This window comes from Pyrgilauda ruficollis, unplaced genomic scaffold, assembly GCF_017590135.1.
Source record: "Pyrgilauda ruficollis isolate IOZ18807 unplaced genomic scaffold, ASM1759013v1 scaffold25, whole genome shotgun sequence".
Lineage (NCBI taxonomy): Eukaryota > Metazoa > Chordata > Aves > Passeriformes > Passeridae > Pyrgilauda > Pyrgilauda ruficollis.
Genome location: NW_024523822.1, coordinates 8,366,318 through 8,394,016, shown reverse-complemented (window position 1 = coordinate 8,394,016; position 27,699 = coordinate 8,366,318). Strand labels below are relative to the sequence as shown.

Sequence of the window (27,699 nt, the reverse complement as noted above, 5' to 3'; positions counted from 1 at the left end):
TATCTTGATGAAGTTTCACTTTAGACTCTTAAGCGGCCAGAAAATACTCCTAAATAAATAATTTCTTGAACTCCATAAGTAGAAGTGCAAAAAAATGCACTTTCTATGGTGAGTGATTTTGAAAACAGTAAATTTTAACTGTTTGTGCACAAATCTTGACTTCCACAGATGCCAGACTTTGAGCAATGTAAACAGACTGACTGAAATTAGAGATCAATCACAATGTGAAGTCTGAACAAATTATGGACTAAATATCAAGGTGAGTAGCAGATATTCTATTGAAAGCACATCTCTATCTCATTTTACAAAACAGACTAAACAAAAATGGGAATAAATATAAACATGTATTTGAAAACTATACATTTGATTATTTTTAATTTTAAAAGTTTTAATTTCTCTAAAGCTGAGAAGTTGTTCCATAGTACTTGCACAGCTGATGCTGGTATGTTGTGGTGGCACGTTAGTGAGGGAGGTTGCAAATGCAGAATGGATAGTTTCAATAAATGATTTACCTGTTACTGTTTTTGTTTTGACAGGACTGCTGGCATACTCAGAGGCTTGATTTGACTGCTGCCTTGCCAAAGGTGCACTTCCAACTGATGCTTCATCCTCTTTCTTTCGAGTTACTGACACACCAAGTGGAACAGCTCCTACAGACTGCTAGAAAAAGAAATACCTTATGAACCACTAAAACTCAAAACATGTTAATGTAGAATTATGGCACTGTCATGAGAAACATGTTTTAAACTACATATTTGGAAATGTATAGAAGACAACCTGAAACACTGATTGGAGCACAAATATTTTGAAAACAAATTGAAATGAAATGCTACGTTCAGATTTGCACTTGTAATTCTTGTTAGTCTGAGGAAAAGCTCTATGAAAACAAAGAAGTGATATATAACTAACTTTAGAGTACCATGGTTGTTAACCAACCAAAACCCACAGGAATAAACCTGGCTGCTGACCAAAGTAAAATTATTATCTAAATGTTTAATGGAAACTAGAAAATTTTAGCCAGATATGAAGACCCAAAGACACTTATTAACTTTCATTAAACTTCAAAATATAGGATGTATTGATATTTCTATATTATTGTGCTTCTGCCTAACATTTAAAATTCAAGATTTAACTGATTGTGATTGCTGATTGTGAACTGTTGTGACTTTCAAGCATATCAATAAATGAGAACCTGCTCAAAATGTGAAACTGCTGACATATACAAAAATACAAACCTGTAGGCATGAAAAAAGTTTGAAGGACTGCATCCTTATTTTAAGATTAGATAAGAGTGATGTGTATTAATCCACATGGATTCTGGAACAAATGAATAGTCTATTGGCTTTGTTGTTACTATTTTATTAATGCAAGCAAGAAAAGACAAAATTATCAAAAACAATCTCAACGTTGCTATCCAGTTGGTTCCTAACGTTTTGCTGTAACATCAGCTGCTATGTAAATTGCAGATGCATCCCAGTTGACAAAAGCAGAATACTTCTACCACTGATTTTGCAGACGGTTATCATTTAAAGATGACAAAGTCTTTTTCAAAAGATCAGACATTAGGATTACACGCATCTTAATTTTTGTGTAATTTAATTTTGTTCGTATTGGAGTGAAAATGTAATCCATATAGCTGTGTAATGAGAAACCTCACACATTGCATTAGGAATCTCTGTGGGAAACAAATTCGTGTGAGGCGGGCAATGCGCTTGTAAATTTTCTCCAATAGAAAACAGATCACTGAATCAAGCAGTGTGCAATATGTGCACACATACAAAACCCCAAAACAAACAGAAAAATCATTTAATTGAAGGAGAATGGCTCCAAACGCCTTCACTATTTTCCACTATAAAAGTAAATTAAAGTAAGACAATTAACTATTTAATCCTACTCCAGTGAAAACAATCCATGTATATATACAGTGGTATGCAAAGTTAATAGAAAAATACTAATTTCCATGACAAACAGAACTCTCATCTCTCCTCCTCCCTCTGAATGCACAGTCATTAGCTTTGTCTCCAAAAGCACTAAAAAGTTTTCCTGGAATACAGTAACATGCCAGCTCGGTATACCCTCTAGTTACAACAACAACAAAAATCCCCATCAGCTTTGAAAAGACAACCTTCACACCACAGAAATACTTCCCACTTGCATACAGAGAGAGGATCTGAAGTTTTAAACTTTCATCAGACATTTTACATTACTTATTCCCAAAATCCTGCCATTTATCTGATAAAACTCTCATAAGGCATAGCCATCTGCAGCTTTCTCATGACAGCAACTGTTGAGCCATGATTTGGCAATTCTGGATGCAACACTGCAAGAACATTGACTGGCCAAAGTGAAGCAAGAATTTCTGAAGAATGAATGCAGACAATACAGGACAGTACAAAAGACAACAGGATGGAAATACTGCCTGAAGAAGCTGTATCTATTTCTGAGCCACTGAAGAAATGGATCAGCAAAATATAGTAAGTTACATTACTAGTCAAAGAGTGAAAAACATCAAGGCTATCACAGCCAGATAAAGCTGGAAAAAATTATGACTAAATATTGAGTGCTGATCTGGACAATGAAACAGCTGTTTTATCTTTGCTCACTGAAATCAAGCCTGATGTTGCACTGATGACACCCAGTACAATCTTGTCAGGTTTTTGGCATAAGATTTCTGGTTAAAAGAATCCAGAAGATGAAAGATCAGCATTGAACTAGATGGAAAAGGATCATCAAGATTTGGGGTTTAGCCACAAACTGATGAGGAAACTGTGGCTTGGGAAATAGCAGATGACAAGAGCCCCACAGCTGTAAGAGAAGGCAGATCTGATGGGAAAGAAGACACTGCAGGCTAATGTAATCATAAGCATTTCATCACAAGAATCCAAAAAGCCAGTTATAAATTAGGATGTAGTAAAGCTTAAATACACCTACTTGGGATTAAGCTTTATGGTTACTAATTGGTAGTGTTATAGAAGATACAGAATGTGTAACAAAGTTCTGGAACTACAGCAGCTTTTATATGAGACTGTTTTGTTGACACAAAGTCAAAATCAGATTTTGCTCTAGAATAGTGACGGTTTTATCAATAATGTTTTTTGGAAATTATATACAGAATATTAAAATAATAACAATTCATGTATTTCAAAAGAAGAAAGGTTACTACTTTTCAAATGTAATTATTAAAATTAGGTTTTTAAGCAGTGGCTGAAAAACTACAGAAAAGCAATCCTTTTCTAAATTTAATCTTTATTGTCACAAACAATCTGACACATTACATACCATGTTAAGTATGTGTACACAAAACACACACATATATATGCCATTTAAGCATGCAAATAGATCAACAGATACCAATTCTTAATCTTTTTTTCTTCATACTACATGGTCAACATGACTTTGGAAATGATAAAGATCTAAAACCAGAGAAAGGCTCAGAGAAGTAATAGCTAAAAAACAGCTTGCCAAAAATACAACAGGCCAAGTATTTCCTGATTTGTGTGGACACATGCCAACTAACTGAAGCTAAAATACCTATAAAGAGGACTAATTTGCCTTAGGTGAATTAATAGTTCATTTTCCTGGGGATTTTTTTGTAATCAAATATTTTATTTCTGAATTACAATTTCCCACAAATGTGAGGCTGAAGAGACTGTAGGCAGATCTTGGAGCATGAGAAATGAGTTTTACAGAAAACTTGAACAACTGAACAGGCGAATAACTTTCATTCAAGGGATGCCTACAGTCACCTCCCTGATAACAAACCAAAGGCAAAAGAATGTTCTGAGATAGGAACCTAAATATTATCACTGGCTTGTGAAATGTCAAATTCTAAAGCTTGAGGCCAGCCATGAATGGCTGTCCTTGAGATGGCACAGAACGCAGTTATCCCACAGGGACGATGCTGCACTCACACAGAACGATGGTTACACCTGCAGCAGCTTGCAGCCAGCAAGCAGGAAGGAAAACCAGCCAAGTCTTTGGAGTGGGGATGGATGCTCTGCTCAACACATAGTGTTTATTGAACATCTGAGATCCCTGTCATGCAATCACTGTCTAGCTCAGAGAAGAATATTGACGTTTGCTTACAAGACTGTCTAAACTGTGCCAGAAGGAGCTGTGACAGCAAGGAGGATCCACCCTGTCTACCTTGCAACAAGTTCTAATGACATGAAAATGCAATCACTGCTTGACTACTGAGTTACATTTAATTGTTTTGATTTCTAAGATTACTGGTATACCTAAATTGTTTCAGAGAGTTCAAATAAAGCAAAGCATTAGACTTAGTTTCCAATTAAAATTAAATTAATGAATAAAAATGCATTAATTAAAATTAAATGCTAAATAAAAATACTTGCTTCACCCCTCGGGTGCACAAAACCACCTTCCTTCCTGGCAGGTGGACTTGCTAATTCAGATTAAATTCTATGACTGCTTCAGGTAGGCATTTCAGTTATTGGAAAAGTGTTCTGCTGAGATAATAGATTCTGCTGATTAGCTGTAATGTTTCCAAACTTATGTGATGGACTGATGTCAGCCAAGAAACCCCCCATTTTCACCAACTGATGCAAGCATTCCATCAGCAGTTTCAGGGGGCCTCTGAAAGCAGAAGATATAATGTTTGAGTTACATGTAGTTTTAATTCCTTAAGCAAGAAGTAACTTCATTTCTATATCCTTCAGGAACTTAAATGCCTTCCATGGGGTAAGAGGTGACAGATCCTGATAGGGATAAACACAGTGCTTCTGACCTGCAAGCAGTATCAGAAATCAAAATCTATTACTATAGGAACATGCTTCTTTTATCAAAGCATTTCCAGCAATTTTTTCAAAGTAAAAGAGAAAAGCAAAGCAATATAGCTCTGCCCTCAAGAGCCAGCTTTGCTGCAACATGGAATAATCCTAAATTTGGGTTCTGAAACGTCCTCTTACATTCTGTCATTTGTTCAATGCCACTCATTATCAGACACATTTGGCTCTTAAAGCATCAAGGATGTGCAATATTCCAAAAGTCATTCTAAGACAGAACAATTTAAAAGATCTACTTGTTCTACAAGAGTCTACTGATCAAGTCATAATGATAAAATTCCAGGGAGATCTCTGATGCAGACTTCTGAACAAAGTACCACCCAAAGCAGAAGATCAAGATTGGTATTACCCTCAGTTCATGATGAACTTTCCACAAAGCAGCGAAAGGATTTCATAACACAGTAAAATTCCTAAGATAATGGTAAAGAGAAAATGAGCAGAGAAAAAACAGAGTTGAAGAAAAAAATACTTGATTAAATTGAATTGTGAATGACTGATTTTTTAATCCACCTACACAGCTGAGGAAAAATTCTTGGGTTTGAATTGGGAAACAGTCTTCCATGGAACAGATGTTCAAGAAAAGAAGGAGAAATCTGGATTCTGAAATTACATTCCAGCGTTTTAAAGCATGATGTATCTGGAGGAAGTGCAATGTCTTTCTCTTGCTTGTTTCTATATATGACTAAGAATGTTCACCCTGACCTCCTGGGTTTAGATCTACTCTGTTACTGAAATGCTCTTTAAATTAGGGAGTAACATGCACATGTATGGAGCAGCCAAACAAATGGACAGAAATATGAGCAATACAGATCTATATTAGGCATCTGTGAGTACATATTTTTGATAATTGCCTTTCCCTAAAATTACTCATTTTAGCTCACAGAAATCAATAATGTAAGAAAAGTATTGACAAGTTACAAAGGCTTTACATTAATGTGCATTTGAGAAAGATGACACACACTGATTTACAAATTTATTGCAAAAAGTATCACACATAGTGACTGTCCCATATCAAAGTATAGCTAAGGCTTCTTATCAAGGAAAAGAAACTCTTCAAATTTTTATCTTGCAAAGCTAAGTAAGGGCTTTTACAAGAGAGCAAATATACAAAAACCAGCATTGGTTTACAAAAATTAAACAAGCCACAACTGAAAAAGTCTTTAAAAATAATCATAATACAACATTAAAGAATACCTAAAAATTACTAGAAACAAGGCCTTGCTGCCACAAGACTCACCAGAAGAAATCTTCCAAAAAATGTCAAAATTAAATATTAAATTACTGAAAACAAGGCCTCTAAATTTGGCTTTGTTTTGCTTTTCATTTGGGAGTCATTGTTAACAAGCTATAAACAGCATGAGTACAAGAAGTCACTCCATAGTGGTATCTTTGCTAAATTCTGATCAAATTAACCTTTCATAAGCATTTATAAAGAATTTATCTTCTCAACAGGGCATGCAGACTAAAGAAACACAAGGGGTTTAGGCAGATAAGCAACTGGTGCACAAACTGCTCCCACACTGAGTGTCGCTACACTTACAGCTCATTGTACAAAAACAATCCATACAGACTAAAGCATTCTTAAAAATGAATACCAACATCATGGCCTTGGCTATCACACCAGCTGTACAATTCTTAGCTGCTGGGCAGCAAGGTGCAAAGAGAGCTTTGCCTAGCAGTAATAAATGTCCAACAGCAATAAATGAAGAGGGTGATCCTCACTGGGATGCAGGTACCCCACACCCCAGCATGGCAGTCAGTCACTGTTCTGCTCCAGCTGAATAAAATGTCACTAAGGCCAAAGAGACTTTTAAATGTTATGAGTCTTGTAAAAATGCAGCTTATTATGTTCCATATTTCTAACTTGTCATGCTTTCAGTTAAAACCAGTTCCAACAGACACGGTGAATATTTCAGCAGATGTAAAATATGTGTACTACCAAATTGGCACTATAAACCTAAACTCAAAATCCCAGAAATACAGTTAAAAGGCAAACAAAAATGAAGAAGTTTCATATGTAAAGGTGTCCCATCCCTGAGGGGAGCCAGGCAATCCCAGCCTCATCCTGTATGAATGCAGTTTACATGACTATAGTTGTACTGAGAGATAAATGAATAAATACTTTCATTTAACTTATTTTATCAAGTACTAACATTACGAGTTTAATGTGTACCCAGGGCCAAATATACTGAAAGGTTTTCTAACTCTGTGTTTTCAGATAGAACTGACAACTTTGACTTACTAAAAATGACAGAGCAAAAGCATTGTTTTAAAACTTAAAATGTCTTCATATTTAGGATCTCTGAATCATATAAAAAACTTCTAAAGAAAGTATCTTCTTTTTTTTCTGTTGCAATTGTGTAAGACTGACAATTAGAGCAGAGGAAGATAAGAACTCTACCAATCAATAACATTTTGACCACACCTCCTGCTTGAAGGATTGTATCTTACAGCTGTTAAATGTTCAAAAATTAGGAAGGTTTTATAGAGGTTTTATTTTTGTTTGGTTATACTAGTTAGATTATGGTAACAAGCTGAATTTTTCCAAAAATAAGTCACAAGGCCTAACTTTGACTAGAATTCTTACGCTAGGATAATTACAGCATTATAAAAAGAAAAGGGTCTGTGGTTAAGCGTAATTTATTACAGGTATAGTTTTCTTTTCAAATAAAGTTTCTTCATGACTGCTACAGACAATTTAATTTGTACTATTACACGCAGTTCATTACCACAGTCATGTTAATGATGCAAATGCTATGACATTGACAGTTGAGTTTTAAACTCATATTTTAAATAATTTCAAATTGCTAAGACATTTTAAATGCTAATAACATTAGTACTGTGATAGAAAAATTTTAATCTGAAATAGATGATGGAAAAATTTAGAAGGCTGTATGAGGTAATGACACGAATTACAAGATAAATACTTAAACAAAATTTGGCTAAAAATTTTGCCACGGATGATCAAAACCAGGGACAAACAAGTCTCCTAGTCACTTAACCCGTCTAGTCACCCAGTATCAAAAGAGAAAGAAAGCACTGACTAACAGCTGATTAAATACACTGATGTTAGAGACAGACTTTAATACAAACACTTAAAATAAGCAGGATAAACAGGATTGATTACATTTTGGAAGGCTGCGTAACAATAAAAAGTAGATAAATGGTTTGTTTTGCAAAAGACATACACCAGGAAATGTGCTGCTCCAGTTATGATGCAGGAATGAAGACTAACTCAATACATTTAAAACCAGAGTAAATTTATTAAAACAATAATAAAGCTTCACTGTCACAGTGAAGTTTTTCAGATGCTGGTGCAGAATGAGATTAATGGGACTCAAATTAATGTCTGACAATTACTACCTAACAAGGTAATTTGGACACGAGAAACAAATGTTTACAAGTCATGTTTATCCCCACACTTCAGGGGCCCAGAATGAAACTTCTCTGATGTGCACAGTGTTCTATAGTTATGAGACAAATATTAAGATTTATACATTTCTCACTTAATAACCTACCGCTGATAAGTGAGACAGAACATCACCGGTGACATGAACCACCAGTTTGAGCAGCCATAGCCCATTTAAGTTCTAGGAAATTCTGCCAAACAAGAGCTATAAGTAAGTTTAGTTTAAGGGAAAACCAGTGTTCTTTTCAGGTCAGGAATATGTGGCATGAAAATTAGGGAAATATCAAGGGAACCACTGCAGACCCCCGGCCCCAGCTGCTCCTATCTTTGTCAAGCACATCGTATGCAAATATGTATTTTGACATCATACACAGAATCTGCTACAGCACTCACTTCTGTCAAGTTATGAACTGGATGGCTCATCTCCTATTAAAATGTGGTGTATTAAGAGTGCTGACTTTATAATCAGTTATGCAATTATTTGATAGACCATCACAAATTTTAAAATATGATGTACTATTCAGACTCAAGGCTTATGAGGTCTCAGCAGTTAAGAATAGCTGCAAATTAATAATCCTAGAAGGTGACTGCAAACACATCTTCTTTGTTTTTTTAATTAAAAATGAAAAAGTTGTGAAAATAAAATTTTAATATGCCAACTTAACATTTTAAATAATTCAAAATAAGATCAACAGTATGTGCAACAAATCACAAGAAAGCGGTAACAAACTACAAATATTTGGCAAAATGAACTACTTGGCATACATAGAAGTGAAAGCTTCCCCTCTCCCCATCCCTTTTCCTCCTAAAATACATACCTGCTGAATGTGTCTGCTGACTCGTTTCTGAGGCTGGTAGATAAGCCATGTATACAGGACTGGATCAACATTAATTGCTAATCCCTGCACACTGGACAAGAGAACAGCACCTGCACACCATAGAAAAGAGAAAAAAAATTTAACTACCTGCTCAAGAATCTCCTTGTATGTATTCAGTGTTTTCTTGCATCTTTAATGCAGACTTTTATTTGGCTTGGACTACATATATAATAAATAATAATACTTAAAGAATAAACTTCAATAACATATTCAAAGTTAGAAACTTACCAGCACTATATGTACACATAAAAAAATGCAGCAGCTTGCATATTGATTTGCTTATTACAACTTTTTGTCAAGAAAAGTACTTGTTTTCACAAAATTGCTTATGCAACTGAATACACACAACACCATCCCTCAAATTCTCAGCCAACATTAACACTCTGCAAAAAATGAGTCAGTAAGATCCTTGACAGAAATGGAAGAATATAATGCATGACTCCCCACAACCTCAATTAAAAAAACCCCATGGTCTAGGACAGTGAGTTCTTTTAATAAAGACAGGCCTACTTTACATTAGCCCTGCCCAAAGCTCAGGACAAACATTTTTCATGTAAACATGGTCATGAATATTCTTTAGAGGATGAGTTAGGCAAAATAAGGCAAATTTTTTAACACACAACACTAGCAGCTTCCATACTGTGAGCTCTTAGGATTTTTCTAAGCTTTAAAATATACCTTATTTTCTTTAAACCTCACTTTCTAGGACCTAGGATTACAAGACAGGGGCTACTTTATTTCTTAAAAGTAAAATTTTAGTTTTCTTACGTTTGTGAAGAAAACATCACATGGAAAATGTTAAGGCTCAAAACAGGAGAAAAAATACGTCAGTACCCAGAAATACATCAAACCATGCACACTAAAACCCTAATTATGAAGCACTATCTCCATTAAACCTGCATTAAAAATCTGATTATACATTGCTGAGGCTTTTTTTCTAATAGTACAGATAATGTCTCTATTGCAGCAGAACATGATTACAGAACTGTACAAATCAGAAGGAAATGGGTTAATGGAATACAAAGGTAGCAACTAGTAGTAGGCACTTATCTTTTCACATAAGCTTTGCAGTTTTACTACACATTAATATATGAAATAATGAAAAAAGTAACAAAATAAATTTAAAACAGAAATCCTGGTTACTGGAAGACCCCATCACCAAATTCCACAGAATTACAGTAGTTCTGTAATACCAAGAATCATAGTTCCTAAAGCAATGTACACTACATTTACTCTGTGGTATACAATGTAATTATGCAGCAATCTGAATTTAATAATAAATTCAAATACATTCAGAGAGCTTGACAGACAATTCAATGTACTTTCCAAAAAACAGTAAAAACATGTGCCTCAAAAGACACATCAGCAAAACTGTAAATGGGAAATTAATTAAAAAAATATAAGTTATGGGTTTTTTGTATATAACAAAATTTTAAAGCCAGCTGAATTCCAAATGGCAGAAGACCCACCAACCTGGGGTGACACAAGCAAAGCCTGATGAGCACAATGGGAAAATGGCAGTCAGGAAACACACAAAGATAAATCATCTGCCTAGCACAGGCTTGGAGTTGGAACACACACTGTGAGGAACTCCTATACACAGACAAGTCCATGTGAGCTGAAGGTTTTAAATGTCAGTAATAAACCTTAGAAATAAATCAGCAGTTAAAGGAAAAGCCAATGTCAAGTATAAATGGGTAACATGCAAGTAAGAGCAGTGAATATGCCTTGTGGCAGGATGTGCAGGAAACTAGAAAAAGGAAGCAAAAGGTGACAGAGGATTGATAAAATAAATGTTACAATCATTATCTTTTATAAGATATTTATATGCCAATGTAAAAGACTCCTGCATCTTTAAGAGACACCGCCTGTTGTCAGCAATACTTAATGAAAGGTTCAATATACATGTGATACAGAAAGTAGGAGACAGACCTCCCAATGAGTGCAGCACAAAGGCAGCCTACAGGCAAAGTCAAAAAATCCCACATTTCTAGCAGACCCCTGAAAAGAAAAATACAGTGATACTGCAGCACATCATTCTAGTAACTTAACAGAGTTTCTTGATTACTGAAAAAAATAGCTACAACTAAGAAGTTCAATACAAGTAAGTCAAGTTTTGAACTGAAACTCTCCTTTCCCTTGAATGAAGTCAACACTAGCATAATCCCATAAAATTCTACAGTAAGGCAGCACAAATAGCAAACATTCTTCCAGTTGTCTTTTGATAGCTTGTGCCTGGCATATTAAAAAAATAAAATAAAACAAGCAAACAAAAAAAAACCCGGCAGAAGTACTCAGATAAGCAGTTACATTATTTGCCTTTCAGTTTGACTGTCAGGTAACTTCAGCTTCCTACTAAGCCACTTCTGTCACACTAAATTACTGAATTTACTGCTGTGTTTGCTACTCAGCCACTATATCTAAGGGCAGTTTAATCACCTATATAAAGTTGTTTTCCATGTAACAGCTTTCCTCAAAACAATATCAATCAAAAAAGTTTCTCAGATTTGCCTCCTGTTTTCATGTCAAGAAATAAGAATCCTCCCAAGTTTTTAAGGAAGTTCTTATTAATTTGAGGATCAAGCTTGAAGCTGGTGGCAGACTCCTCACATGCCTAAAATAAAAAAAAAATAATTGCCATTCTGTCTCCATCAAAATGCAATGCTCGAGTTCCCTGGAATTCATTAAGATTGTGGAGAACTTTCTTTTCTTCCCCTTCTCTTTTTTCCTTTTAATTAAATTTACATTTCAGAAAAAAAGCAGACCTTAGTCCCATAGCATACTAGAGTTTCCTTTCCAGATCTCAGTTCTGGCCAGAGTTATCTATTACATCTATCTAGTAACAGATTTGAAAAATAAGTATTGGACCCAACACCGTGTAATCTTTAATGTTTGAGAATTTCCTGAGTCATGGTGTCATTTGCCAGGCTCAACTTGGGCAAATAATTTCCTTCCTTTACAAGTTCCCACCCTCTCCTGAAGGAACAGAAGGCAGGGAGGCTGCAGTCAGGCAGAGGAGGATGACGAAGGGAAGGCAGCAGAGCACAGCGACGCTTGGCACTCTCATCCTGTGGATGAGCTTTCTGCAAAATCTCCCTGGATGATGACAGCTGCAACAACAGCACTTTTCTTCCCAGGGGAGAGGGGCCTGCAGAAGATAACTGGGGCCTCCTGCTTGGGCTGGCCCTGCTGCCACCTCCTCCCACTTGTGCTGAGCACAGGCTGCTGGAGGAGCAGGGAGGAGAGGGGTCACCAGCCTGGGGCTCCCTCCATAGAAACTCGGGGAAAAAAGTGGGGAAAACAGGTAATGTGGCACACTTCTGGTGAGGTGGGAGAGGACACCCACCCTGGGAACACCGCTGCAAAGAACAGAGGCCAGAGGGAAAGGCAGGATGGGTGAAATAAGGCAGAGTCCAGCAGTAGAGTTGCGGAGCTGAGGAATGTTCACTCATCACAAAAGAACAGGAATGAGCCTCAAATATCAAAGAGATACAAGAAAAGAATGAAAGAAGCAGGACAGTAAAAAAGAATGTGTAAGTGAATGCACTTTGGGAAGGAGAAGGAAGGTGGCAATCCTTGGCAAAAAACACTTTCTGGAGCTGCACAAATCTTGTGAATGAGTAAACTGCATTACTGAGTCATTCCAAATAATGTGGAGAAAAAAATACTAGGAAGAGCAGACAATAATCTTGCCATTTATGTGCCTGAAAATGAATTTTTGCCACAGTAAAGGACCACCACCACCCTAGCAGAATTTCTTCCAAATTCTGCTCTGTGTATGCAGTATCGAAACATACCTTAATGTTATTTCCAGTAAAAACTTCCAGTAACACATTTCAGAAATCCCCCTCTAAAATAAACTGCAAAACCTCTATGGGAAACTGAAGTTTGAGTTGATGTACATTTTCTGTAAGGGAGGGATCACAAATATGAACAAATGGAGTGACCTACAATAAAACCTAGTTCTGACAAGCTTTGTATATTTTTAGTAAGTAACTTAAAAAATATTACACCATCTTGCTGTATAAACTGCTCCATGAATTATTTTAGCATTGAGCACTCATGACTCCTAGATCTCTCAGGACACATGAATGATATGTAGATGTTAACAGGTAGAGTTAGCATCATTCATTTAGTACCTAATTATTTTAAATTATATCCGAGAGAAGAAATATAATTTTTACTTTTTTTTTTTTCTCACTGTTTTGAAGGGCATTTTCACTATGGCATACTATAAAAATGCAGATTTGCATATTACACCCAAGTGAAGAGTTCTATTTTATACAAGTATGTAAGTAACTAATTCTTTCTGCTATCTGACTCAAAGCAGATGCATTGTAAATCCCTAACTGTGGAAATATCTAAGTCTGTTTAATTTTAGCGTAAGAGTCAACTAAGGGGAAAAGACTCCTCTTCACTATTCTGCTTACTGCCAGTATGGCTCACTTACCCACACTCCAAATAGGCTTTACCAATTAGTCATCCTGTGGCACCACAGCCATTTTCAATAACATCCCAAAATGAAGAATGAGAGCTGAAGAGTTAAAAATTGCAGTTACACTGCATAAAAATTAATCATACAACTTTGGTCTACTTTGGCATATCAAGGGCAAAGCCAATATGACTGTCTTGCAAAATAATCAGCTTATCTAAGAGGCACTGTCCTGCATTTCATCCTGAACTGCTGAGTCACACAAGGGAAACAGACACCTCAACCCACATCAAAGTTTATGTGACTGTGAAAAATTATTTTTACATTATAGCTGCTACAGTAAGTTAATAAATTTTGTCTAACTACTGAAGTATATGTCTGCATGTCTCTCTATTCAAGGTTGACTTGAATGTCTACAGATGCAAATGTTATCCCAATTTTATCTCAGAAAAAACCTCCAAGTCTACTGTACTTGCACAGAGTTTTACATTTATCAAGTGCTTAAAATAACTCTGAAACCAATTATTTTAGTAGCTTAGACCAATATTAGAATTTTCACTAAAACAGAAGTAGTAGGTTAAGACTTTCCCATTAGCTAAGGCACTTTGGTCTGCAATATCAAACACAGCTCTCTCATATAAGTTATTCTTTGCCCAAAAATACATACCCCACAAGATTTTAACACCATTCTTTTTTTTTTAAATTGAAAAAGCTTTGATATTCAGAAACATTCACTAAGAACATTCTTCTACTGCTATCATGACCTTCTAATTCATATTGAGATTTATAGCAGAAAACCATTAAAAAAAAGGGGGTCAACATAATTATTTTTATTTAAAAAATAGAGAAAGTGAGGCAGAGAACTGCAGTTATTAAATCCCACAGCAGGACCCACAGATAGAATTCAGATGTTAAAGTTTTATGCCACAGCTAAATGGCTATATATTAGCCTACTGTAGCTAACAGAAAAAATTTAATGTACGAGTCTTTCCTGCGTTAATCATAACTAAATCAGACAGGTCTAATTTTAATTGAATATTCTGATAAGCCATCATCATATTTTTAAAGACAGAAGTATCCTGTCTTTATCAATATACATATAGAAATGTTCACAAATGCTGAATTACAGAATTATATAGAAGTATACTCAAAGATGTAACATAATGAGGCAAAACAAAACTGCTGGATACACTATTTAACACAAAGTGCTGTATGTAAGGCATCATTTTTCAATGTACAAGAAGTCACATTGCTGCAAATCAATCTGTAGAAAGCCATATCAAATCAATGTATGGACAACAACCTTCAGTTATTTCACGTCATCTCTGATATTAAAAATGGAACTTAGTCCATTTAGCATTTTGTTCTTCTTACTGAGGAAAAACTTTGTGATATGCTGAGTTGTAAGTTTTCACAAAAATGCTAGCATATTCATATTTAATTTGTGTGCTGCATGTTTTTGAAACAAAAACAAGTTATCTTGAAAGGCTTCTTTTTTTTCCAACATAATTTGATCAAAACTTTAATTTCCCTTAGAGAATATGGTGTGTGGGTTCGGAGAAACAGTTTAATAGGCAGTAAAGACCAAGAAAAAAAGAAAATTTGTAGGCAGCTGTAGTACACAGAAATATCAGCTTTATTTAAATGATTACTGAATCATCTCTATGAAAATGTAATGGCAATATTCCTATGCTGAGCTGCATAGCATCTCTTCCTTAATTCTATGTTTCTACTGCAAGAATATCTCTCTCAAGTATCATTTCCTCCTGTTCACTTCTAGGTTGTTTATATATTTAACCATCATACTCACTATTCTGTAAATAAAAGGAAAATGAGGAACTCTAAATTCAACTGACAGAAAGGACTAAACAAACAGTAAGGAAGGACATACTTTAAAACTTTAAAACCAGCAAGTAAAGAAAATTGGAATGCTTTCAAAAACATGAAGTGTTTAGAACACTTTGTTTTATTCATAAAAGAATATGGGGAAATGAAACATTAGAGTTGCCCAGAGTGCTGTGTTTCCAGTCAGACAGTGCAGGGTGGCCCAAACTGACTGGAAGCTGTTAATGGACACATTGCTACAAAAGCAGGTATTCAGAAACTCAGTAACACAACCAGTAGTTTACAAAGGTTTCTACCAAAATCTGGTCCCTTTGTCTCTTCCTCCTGGAGTCCCACTGTAAAACTACCTAACAGTCACTATTGTAAATCTGATCATCAATCTGACTCTCAGTCCTTAGACTTGACCATTTCTGGCCAGGTTTTCAAAATGCTAACAAAGGTCGGAGAATTTTAGCTTGTTGAGCTCTCTGACAAATGAGTTTAGATACATGTTACAGTGTCAAGGCTGTTTCTTTCCATTTTCTGCATGAAACCAGTACCACTTACAGTTACCCCTATGGATTCAAGAGGAGACAACATCCCACAAATGTCAGGAGCACTGAAGAAACTATGAGGCAATTGCCTAATTTTTTATTTGCTCTACCTGAGACCTCCTCAGTCCCATTTGAAACGCTGTTGTGGCTATTTTTTTTATGTTACAAAGATTTTTAGTCTCACTTATAAAGTGCAGTATTTCCAATGAATGGATGAAATACTGAAAACAGACACACTCAAGCAGATTAGAACAAAATCTTCATATGGATGCTTTTTATTTATCAAAAATTTTGCTAATTCCTTTTTTTAATGGACTGAAACTAGGAATCAGAGGAGGCGGGCAACAAATCCTTTCTTCCATTTAATCTCTAGTATTAGTTTTCGATGACATGCTATTCTGAAAAAAATGGTGGAAAATTTAGTGTTAAAATAAGAAATACTATGGCCCAAACCTGGTGTTCTCCTAGAACAACAAGTTCAAAGCAGATTTAGTTATGTCATTTACTGGAATTCCCTACACAAATTCCACAAGTTGTTTAATCACAAGTTTTTAAAGAAACTAGCCTACCTAGAAGGGATAAGAGAGGAAATTAAATAGATAAATCACGGAATATGCTGAGCTGGAAGGATCCTCAAATCCAACTTCTGACTTGGCACAGGATAACCCAAGAATAACATCGTGTGCGTGAGAACGTTGCCCAGACACTTCTTGAAGTGTCACTCTGTCAGGCTTGGTGCTCTGACCATTTCCCTGGGGAACCTGTTCCATGGCCACATTTTCCTGAAATCCAGCCTAAACCTCCCCTGCCTCAGCTTCATGCCCTTTCTTCAAGTCCCGTCACTGGTCTGAGAAAGGGTAAATTATTTAGGAGAAAAGCAACAGTCACAGGCAAACATGGTAGTTTTCACTATGGAAGAAAGCAGAGCCCTGCAGGGACCTGAGCTGCCCAAGCCACCACGAGACATCAATGTGGTGACCAGCTCTGCTGAGTTATCCAGAGTAATCACAAACACTGCAGACCCAGGAACTCCCACATTCTGATTCAATACAGAAAAACACACTTCTCCTACTGCTATTGTTGTCTCATATTTTAACTTCACATGTAAATGATAACTGAGCTGACTGCTTTGCCTAAGAAAACAACATTTCTGTTTATTCTAGAAAAGCGTTAGATCAATGTTCAGCAGGAAGGAAGGAACAAGCAACAAAACAGAAAATATCAACCATGCCACTGCATAAATGCATTGTGTACAGATACTCAGAACACTGCATCCAGCTCCCATCAGCCAAAAGGGTCAGTTTTAAGCCTTCAAACCTGAAAACTTCTGTTTCACAATATCATTTATTCAGTATTTATCCTCCCAGATTCACTCTATGCTCTGTGCCAAATGCATTTTACATTCTCCAAATCCCAGAGCAGAAAGTACAGAAATAAAAAAGTATACACACATACTGGTTAAACAATTTTCTTTTCATCATTTTTAAAGGATTGCCTATTTACTATCGTCAACTCCAAAGCAAATGGGTTCTGAAAACTTCCAGGTCCAAACCACCTGGATGTGGAACTCAGAGACAAGCTGCAATGTCAGAACCTCTTCTGAAGGCACTGTTATCTGTAGGTTTTTATCACTGCAGTATTCTAGCTAAGTGTGAATGTAATTCTGTAAGTTTTCCAGAAGCTGCACTTTACAGGCTCGTTACACAGACATTACTGATGAAGATACCAGAGTCTCCACATATGCAACAAACAAGTTCTAATTACTGCAGACAATTCTGCAGAACAGTTGATTAAAAAACCCTCCGAAGTCCACACAAACTTCTGCACAGAGAGCCTCAGCTGAAGGCCAAAAGGCCATGGACAGGCAAGCCACTGAGAAAACACGTGTCAATGGAAAAGGACTTTTTGCAAGTCCATGAGGGGAATAATACTTTGACAGTGAAGAAGTCTCAAAGCTATCTTAAATAGGCTGGGTTTGAAAGAATTAGTCATACAAAACCTATAATTCTATATATAGACTATAGATCTGTGTAAGATATAGTAGGCAGAAAATAGCTGAGGTTTGCTCCAAGGCTCTGAAATCATGGGAAATAGATATTTGCTGAAATACTTGATATCACCCATGAGCCAGCAGGGAAGAGAGGACCACATACCATCACCTCTATTAATGCAGAGAATAGTACCAGTCATGAGCCAAATGCATTGCTCCTACCTAAGCTGTGAGAATGCCTAACAACCTCTCTCAAGTTTTCTACTATGAAAAACAGCAGAGCAAAGCTTACTAAATTTACAAATTATTATTTCTATGACCTTTAGGCAGTTAACTGTGCACCCATATGCCACCACACTAGTAACAGAATTGCATCCTCGCTCTCACTATGACTGGATTTGCAGAGTGCTACCACACCTTTTCTTTAACTGTGACACAACATTTTAAGAGGACTGGGAGCTAATGATCTAGTTAAAATGAGAAATACCTCAATATATCTCCTTCTAAGTGATTTTCAATAGAACATTCAGTTATATATTTTTTTAAATATGGATTTTAAACTAAAACTAGCAAATTCTCTCTGAAAACTGCCAAGAAGTTTCTTAATACAGTTCAGCTTCTGCATTTATAAACACCTCACTATCATCTGCCAAAACTATATTTTGCAATTTCTTACTGCAGCATGCTTTTGGGAATTGCAACAGGATTCTTCCCCTATGGCAACAGGGCCCCAAGGGAGCTATTTTCATTCCTCCTTTAGCAGTTGAACATTTGTAGTGTTGTGACTATGGATACCACTGGTCTTGCTCTTTAAGTTATAAAGCTGAAATCTTTTCAGCAGTAGATGCCTCATGTGCCTCCTTTTAAAAGTAATTTGAATAATATACAGCTGTGGTTTCTGCTTTCTTTTTATTTAAACATTACAGCTTCTCAGAGGCAACAGAAAACACATAGATGATTTCACATAATTTCTGAGGTGCTCAATTAAAACAACGCACCCACAGTCAGAGAGGCAGAGGAAAATGAAAGTAACTTAGAAAGGCATGCAAGATTTACAGTAGAAATTCCACATAAAGTTATGCAGTTCTGTAGCAGCAATGTAAGTAAAGGAAGAACAAAAAACTATATATATCTTCTAAACAGGAAGCCCTGATTAATTCATGTATTCCTTTCTATTGCTTAAGACTTCATATTCTGTAACAGTGATTCAAGGTTGAAATAAATAGCATATAACTGCCAAACAATGAGCCTGGATAAAAATAGCCTCTGTGTGTTACACTGCTGAAGTCATGACACTGCAAGGCAGGTAAAGTTACACAGGCGGTTCAGCCATTACCTTTTTTATTTTCCTTTTCTTTTTTTAATACATGAACTTCAACAGAAACTTCATACACAGAGCTCAAGTTGCAAGCAAATGTCTTTAAAATAAAAACCTTGAAAAAGATGAAATTTGTGGTGCTTGGTTACCCAGTGAGAAAGATATACAAGTCTAAGATACTATGAACATAAATTTGGCAAATTTTCTAAAGGACAGCCAATGCTGGTCCTTTTTACAGTTACTATCTGTGCAGGCAATGCTTTCAAAAGTATTTGTGAATTACAGTAGGCAAAAAGCTATTTCATCAAATGCCTACTCAGTTTACATAAATAAGGTCATTACATTTTAGAGGGACAGTTATTAATACCACATTAACTTCCAAATTTGAATGAAATGCCACAAGTCCATTAAAGATAATTTGAGACTTACAGTGCCACTTTGAAGGACCTGACACCTGTCATGTAAAATCAAAAAAGCCTTAATCAACTTATGAAACCTATATGTAAGAAAGGTGAGAGGACAGATGAGCATCTCCACAAACTGGAATGATTGTACCAAGACACAAACAGGCAAGAAATAACATCTCAAATGTGTAAATAATTCTATTCACACCTACAACAGGGGAGCCATCTTCAGAAAGTCTTGAGAATGTGTTGTAGTTCCAAGAGATTTCAGAAAGAAGATTTCAAGGTAACTACATGACATATTGGAGATTCTTTTCAAGATATACAGGGCACTATTAACTGGAAAATACCCACACAGCATAAATACCAAGAAAAAAAATTGCTCTGTTTTTGCATATTATGAAATTCTCTAAATTCTGTAAATTGAATTTATCCATGAACATATTCAGTTCACAGAGCACAATCTGGATTCCTCGTTCACAATTTTTTCTGTTAATTCTCTAGCATTCATCTGGGATGCTAGTAAACTCATCAGAATAAATAGCTTTTCTTTGCACAATCTTCTGGTAAATATACAAAATCTAAAAATAGACATTTATTAATCCCAGATTCAATCATGTCTGCATTAAATACAAAATCATGACTTCAGTAGTATCAATTCAATCCCCTTCTAGAATACCGTATTTACTGACTACAATGAGGAATTTATATCAGATATTCTCTAATTATTCAGTAATTTCCTAAACTAGTATTTGTGTTACTAGAAATGTACAGTAATTCAGACTATAGAAAGAGGTGATGGTGACTATGAGTGCTGCAGATACAGATTTAAAAAAAATCTTAGGTGGACAGAGGAAAGCTCACCACAGCTCTTTCACAGAGATTAAGCAAATAATGTTAAAAATGTCAGAAAAGTAAGGAACCAACAAAAAGCACCAACACAAGTAATACTGCAGGGGGCTGCTGGTCATCCTACCTTTATGGCTGAGGGCTTTTTGGAGAAGTTTAAAGTATTTTTAAACTACTAAATTGAAATAATCTTTCAATTCATTAAGGTTTCCAGGTAAATGTAATAAAAATTCTGAATTATTGAATTTTTTCAATAATATAACAAATGTCACCATGATCACCAACAGACAAATAATAAAGATGTCTTTGTAGTCCATACAAAGAGAACAAAAATCAATGAATTAAGTTAAAAGTGATGTTTCAATCTTCAAGGCACAATGCAGTATAAATTTCTTGAAGTATCATTTAAAAAAAAAATTAATGAATGACAACGTTCAGAATATCCTAACAGATATCCAGATTGTCAAACTAGTTTATTATAAAAATTGCTTTTTTTCTTTTCAAACAATACTGTGGGCCCCCAACACAGCCAGCAGAAAAACTTTTCACATCAGAAATTAATGCACAAAACTGCAAACAAAACCAAGTATGTGCAGTTTATTGATACCAGCAGTGAGGTGCTTATTTAACATTTGCTATTTTTAGAAAATAATCGTTTAGATGACAGAAGCTATTCTTCTCAATGCCGTTATGTTTGTGAATTTGGAACATACAATTTCAGTCAGCTGTCAAGGTGTTTATGAAGATTCAGAAGTGCTAAACATGATGCACCCAAAAAACTGAAACACCTAGTGTTAATAACCTCATTTTGCTTTAAGCTGAAATATACAATCTTACATGGTGTTGAGATTTACAAATGGTTATCTTCCCACTCATGTGGATCTAAGAGACGCTAACTAATATTTCTGAATTCAAGAAAATCTGTATTTTATTAACAATGCTTAATATATATTACAACATTCACTGTACTACGCAAGCACACTTATTTTCAAATCTTTTTTTTAACCTCTTACACTAATGCTAAGCTTTTTAAAAAAAACTGAAGTTAAATTTTAATTGATTACGTACATTTTGATTAATAAATCCACAATGGTGTTTAATTAAGTCAGTGTTTTAATTCCATGCTTAACTAGATGGAGAACAGGAATTTTACTTTCATTTTGGGGCTTGTGTGAATGTTTCTCTTCACTCAAAATATCACCAACACTGTCTAGATGACTATTATTTTTAAAAATTATCATTGTGTTTAAAAAGTTTATGAACTTCTCAATATGGGCACTGGAAACTCACAGGTAATGAAAATTACAAAACAGCATATCTTAACTAGTAGAAGTGTAGAAAGCTGCTGTCATACATTTAGGTCACAGTGGGAGTTTTTAAATATGTTGTCCTGAAAAACTGATTTTTAAGTGAAACCAGCTTTCACATTTTTACAGTGTCTTCTGCAAGAGATGTTACAAATAAACAGAAACATGTAACCTTTTGTATAATTTTGGCAGTAAGATGAACACTGCAGCTTTAGGATTTTGCAAACCTCACTTAAGATTTTTAGCAAAAGAAGTGTTAAGAAAACTGTATAAAACATCTGCACAGGCATTATAAGAACACTGAGTTTATTTACAAAGCAAATATTACTGCAGATGGCTGACAATATATCATGTTGTCTTCAGAATACTAATTTTCTAAGCAGATCTTTTGGGGATGTGCTCCAAAAGAGTGGTATGTGCTCTTGCGTCATATTTTACAGATCAGCAAAACACATACCTGTAAAAACTATTTAGATCAAGTTTTCCTGCATTTTTTAGTGCACAAGTCAGACTATTAAAACTAATAAAAAAGAAATTCAATCAGGTAAAACCAGTAAGAAAATAAGTGAAGAGAGTTCTAAGTAATGAAACATTAAAAAGAACACTTACTTATAGCCCTGCTTTAGATACGCCCTGCAATTTTAAATTTTCTGCCTGACACCACATGTTGGGGCCCTATGGGGTTCCTACCATGTAACCATAGCACTATCTAAACAAATCATTTGCTAATCCAGATATGTCAGAGCTGTATCTCTGTGCTGGGGCTGGAGAGGTGCCAGCTCTAAAACCAAGAGGTGAACATAACATCGGCCGTACTATGATGTTTCTGTACCTGGAAGAGAAAAGAAAGCTAGAGGATTTTACCTCATCTTTTCTAGTTATTAAGGGAAATAATTCTGACCAGCTGCTTCTTTCCCAGCTCATTAACCTCATCGTCCTTTATTACGATTATAACACTGCATGTGAAAACCAGAATTCTGGAATAAAATACAGATGTTTATAAAGTCCCATGCCTGTTTACAGCTTTATATTTTCTGATACTAAGTGGACACTTGGCATTTGGGTTGGGATTTTGAGCAGGGCAGAATTGTGAGAACCGTTAAAGGCCGTTTAAAAAGTGACTGAAGTATATGCATTGCAAGTATGCAGTTGTCATTCAAACAAAACTCTTAGTTCATGCACTAAGTAATTTTAAAGCTTCATGAAGTCATGGGTTTAGGAGAATACCAGTTGATAAAACACTGGTAACAAAAACAGCAATACCATACCTGCTGTGTTTCACTTGCTTCTTCCTCCTTACCACATCACGAATTTCATGTAGAATAAAGTTTATCTGCTTTGATACTGCTGCTGCGTAGCTGCTTTCTCCTGTTATGTAAATTTATACCAAATCCAAAAGCTATTAAAAACACACCAATTTTCAGTGGATATTAGTCCATGCTCAGCTATCTCCGGAATGACAAGCTACATGCTAAAGAGTGTCTGACTGAAGAACATGACAAGACAGCTCAGAATAACTCTGTTTACTTAGCTCTTTCCAGTCCAAGAGAAAAGCAGATCAATAGTGAATACGACAACCTTGGAAGTTTTTAATTTCATGCTCTTATTTTACAGATATACGTAAAGAAAATAATTTTCATCTTTCCTTATGATCTGGAGAATTCGTCAAAAAAATAATTACATGCCCCTGATAGCTAGGAATATCCAAGTTGTTTTTACACACTAACTTGAGTGCCTCCTTAGTTTATGGAAAATAACTTCTATTCATATCATTCCAGTTGTGTTTGCAGTGTGCCTTTAGGGAGACTCACAACAGCAGTCTGCTACAGTTACGGACATATTGGGAGCACATAATTTAACAGAATTTGCTCTAAATTCTTGTTCTGTCAGCTGGAATGCTCCTGTTTTGCCATGAAATAACAAAGTACACTGAGTAAGCAATCATCTTATCGTGCTGCTTGGTGGCCACGAGAGCACGTTTACATTAGTGTCTGCATCTGTCAAACCCCAGGAGACCCGGCAGCGTCCTCAGTTATTTCATTAAAAGCACCTGTTCCTAACACCTTCACATATTCTAATACAGATTATTTTATGCCAAATTCTACATTAATCCTTTTCACACAACCACACAATGTAGAACATCTTCCTGCACAGCACAAGATCTTTATCAAACGCTGAATTATGATTTTAACAATTTGCAGTGTGTTTACAAACTTACAAGAAAGATTATTTAACAGTCTAAAGGATTTGTATTTTTGAAGAGTTTAGTTCTTTCCATCTGTCAATATATTCAGCTACAGAAGAGCAGGATAACAGATTTCCATGGATGTTTATGATTAAAATAGGCTAAGCCTGAATTTAATTAAAACTCTCAGGCACAAAGAAAAAGATGTTCCATACCTGAAATAATTCTAAAAGTTGTAAAATATAAATACTACAATAGTTTTAATTCAATCACAGAAGCACTGAATGAAAGAAAACACAAAAGCAGTATTTAAATGTGCATGAAACTGAGTTGTGAGAAAGCAAATTTATCCAATTTCAAAAGATGACAATTTAAAGTAAATGTGGATGGCAAGATGTCATAACCTCACTTAACCTGGACTTTTCTGTATCTGTCCTAGGTGTGCAGTCATAAGCTACAATCAAGTAAAATAGATAGTGAAATAAAGTTGTAAGTCTCCTGCCTCAGAAGTATGGTAGAAAGGTAATGCACCACTTAAAAATAAGCTTTTTTAAACATGCTCTTTTTTTTTTTTTTTGACAGACATCAGTGTAATGAATACTAGTTGTGCTTAAAAATGGTTCTCAAACATGAAAGATGAGCATTTTTAACATCAAAGAATATACTGCACACTTCTTTATTAGATATAACTTTTTTCACTTAAACAGAATAAAGCAAATGAATGAATAGATCATCTGTGGATCTAATCTAACTTCTTGTAGCTGTGCTCATACACTCTCCAGCTGTAGTAGCCAGTGAAGTGCTTACAGACTCTGAAAAAAGACAGTATTTTAAAGCTGATGTTTTGAACAACAGGTATTTCATGTGCAGCACATTTTGTACAATAAAATGTGATTATCAGAATAACACTATGGGGATAATTCATACCCTATTTACAAATAAATAACCATCTACTAATAAAAATTCACAAATTAATTCAGTCTTGTATTACCCTATAGAAGAACAATAGTTTCTTTCCAATATCACAAAACCACTTAGCATTAACTCCTCTAATATATTCTACAGACAGGTTTTAATGTAACAGATACCAGTATTGCTGTAATATCTACAAATGTTAAGATACAGACTTCTTTTTTATTCTTTGGTTGGTTTTTTTTTTTTAACTGAGGGGATAACTCTATCTAAAACAGTCCTCCAAAATTTTATATATATATATATATGTATGTATCTCCCCATTCTGAAAGGATTTGCAAAGAACCTTAGCAAAGACTCTTGTCACAAGAGACCACATTCAGAGAAGGGATGACAATCCCCCATGGATGTCACCTGAACAACCAATACACACAGCTCCCAGCACCTTCCAGCAGAACCAGCCCATCCTCCTGGACTGGCCTGGCTGTGCCCTCAACTCCTGTGCCCCCAGCTCCAGCAGGGAATGCTGGCACAGACTGATGGGGCAGGATCTTTCCCCCTCGAGTACCAGTAGCTGTCTCATGCTGACACACACAAAATGGATACAGCACCTGCAAAGTGCTTATGGCAGGTTACCCTAAATCAGCCCTACCTCCAGAGAGCTGTTTGAGGGAAGAAACTTCATGGTACTAAAGCTTCAGTACAGCAGAGTTAAATAATAAAGTTCAAATGTAATGTACATCAAAGTTTATTTTCCTGTCACTACTGCCGCATTCAGAAACAGCCCACAGTTGTGAGTGTCTTTAAAGTATTTTCCATTACTGCAACATGTTTGTTCTTTAAGCTGAAGACTCAAACAGATGATGTTTTTTGAAGAACCTTTCCCTCTTTATTCTGTCATTACAAAGTAAGCATATAGTGTAACTTGATAAATTACATTTTAAATACTGAGAGAAGCCACAGTCTCCCTTTACAAATGCATATTTACAGGCATCACAGTTTTCATATTGTCCAATGGAAGCATTGAGTTGGCACACAGAATCCCATGATTACTGGTTAATCATGTAGGATTAATGTGGATACTGTGGATCCTAAGAGACAGCCCATGAATTATACTTTAGGTGCCTGAAGAAGGAATGCATGAGACGTGCTGCCATGACAAAGTGGAAGGGAGAGAAGGAAGAAACCAACTCACACCTAAACTCGGTAGATGAATCTTCTATAATTTTCTTTCTAGGTCTTTTATTGGGTCAAGAAGGAAAAAGGTACCATCAGAGAATAGACTATGAAAAAATATAGCTTCCTCTATAACCATCAACTCTCTCCCAGGCACAGATGGACACTATGTGCCCCTAAAGAGACCCAGCAGTGCCCTCTGGTGATTCAGGTCAAATTTAGCGGCACAACATGGGCAGAAAAATGGACCCCATGGTGCCCTACCTATGCTCCAGATAAGGGAGGAGGACTGTGTCACCTCTGCTGGGGAATTACAAAGGAGCACATTCAATCTCCATATAGTTGTACTGTGCTGCAAAATTTCTGCTACAACATTTACTTTGTTGGAGTGAATAAAAATTTTATCTGTATTTGGGGAGGAAAAGCACCAATACACTCCGTGTCTTGTTGCAAGTTGTTGGTCCTTTGGTGACACTAAAGAAGACAGTGGCAAATACAGCAGTTTTAGAGGATGAGACAACAGAAAAGGCATGAGTTTTCTTGCTTGCTTGGGGGTCTTTTTTTTTTTCTTTTAAAATTTTGTAAGAGATTCCGCACAAGAATGTGGCAGAATAATAAGACTGAAATTAACTAAATGGAGCGGCCTGGCACTGTCTTTTGGTCCTTTGATAAGTTTGGGAGAATCAATGGAAAATTATAGCATGGGAAACTCTGGAACACAGCTGGTCATAGTGGAGATGAAGTATCCAAAACCCATCCAAAATATTTAACTGTATGGCAACATCTACAGGTTGGATTCCCCAAACCAAAGCTTAAAAATATGTTCTTAAGTCTAAACTAATTTAGGTTCTTCATATACTGATATAATCACTTGTGTTTCATATCTTTTTAATTCCAACCAAAGTTACTCTGAGTTTTAATCTTCCTTCCATCCATTCCGTAATCCAATAGCTTTCTTCCATGTCTCATGTTCTTTTGCAGGCTCATATTACTCCCAATACACCAAATACCTTTATTCTCATTGTCATCTTTTTTTTCTTCAAATGTAGCTAGCCCTTCAAGAACAAATAATATTTTCACTTTTGACCCAACAACATACCCCCATACTCTCACACACATGTTGTCCTACACTTACTCCTTTGGTTTTGTTTCTTGACTATGCTGAGTTTTCTGAACCTGTAATACAATTTATTTTTTGAAGATCCCATTTAGTTTTACAGTGTGACAAATACTTTAGAGTAATCTGATTTGTAACTCAATTTTGGTAACAGATGTTTTATGGCAATCATTAAATATAGGTCTCATATAGCAAATAATCATCATCTATAAAGTTTCTACTAGGTCAGCATTATTTCTATTTTAAATTTATACAAAAACTATCAATAAAGCAGATTTCATGTCTTGCATACATTTTGATGCTGTAAGTCAAATGTGAAAATGCCTTTCAAATGCATTCTTCAGTTGAACACATTTAACTAAAACATAAATGAAAAGAAATTCAGAAGCAGCAAAGGGAAATTGAACAAAACTTTAGGACAGTATTTTGTTGGGGTTTTTGGTTTTGTTGTTGTTGTTGTTGTTGTTGTTGTTTATTTGGTATTTTTAAAAATTTCACTAAATGTTAATGTAATACAAAAAGAATCTTCTACATAGTTT

At 35.6% G+C, this 27,699-nt stretch overlaps 1 protein-coding gene across 8 annotated transcripts in view; it reads right to left on the bottom strand.

Annotated features, from left to right (window-relative positions):
• The window catches only part of VPS13B (vacuolar protein sorting 13 homolog B), a 429,893-nt gene that overhangs the window by 226,803 nt on the left and 175,391 nt on the right, over nt 1-27,699 (bottom strand). For 7 of the 8 annotated variants that reach the window (XM_041470605.1, XM_041470603.1, XM_041470604.1 and 4 more), the window contains 2 exons: nt 9,033-9,142; nt 513-660 (listed from right to left, as the gene is read on the bottom strand). In XM_041470605.1, coding sequence (XP_041326539.1) covers nt 513-660; nt 9,033-9,142 — 258 coding nt within the window. The remainder of the gene's footprint in view (nt 1-512; nt 661-9,032; nt 9,143-27,699) is intronic. The other variant, XM_041470607.1, reaches the window with a different exon arrangement.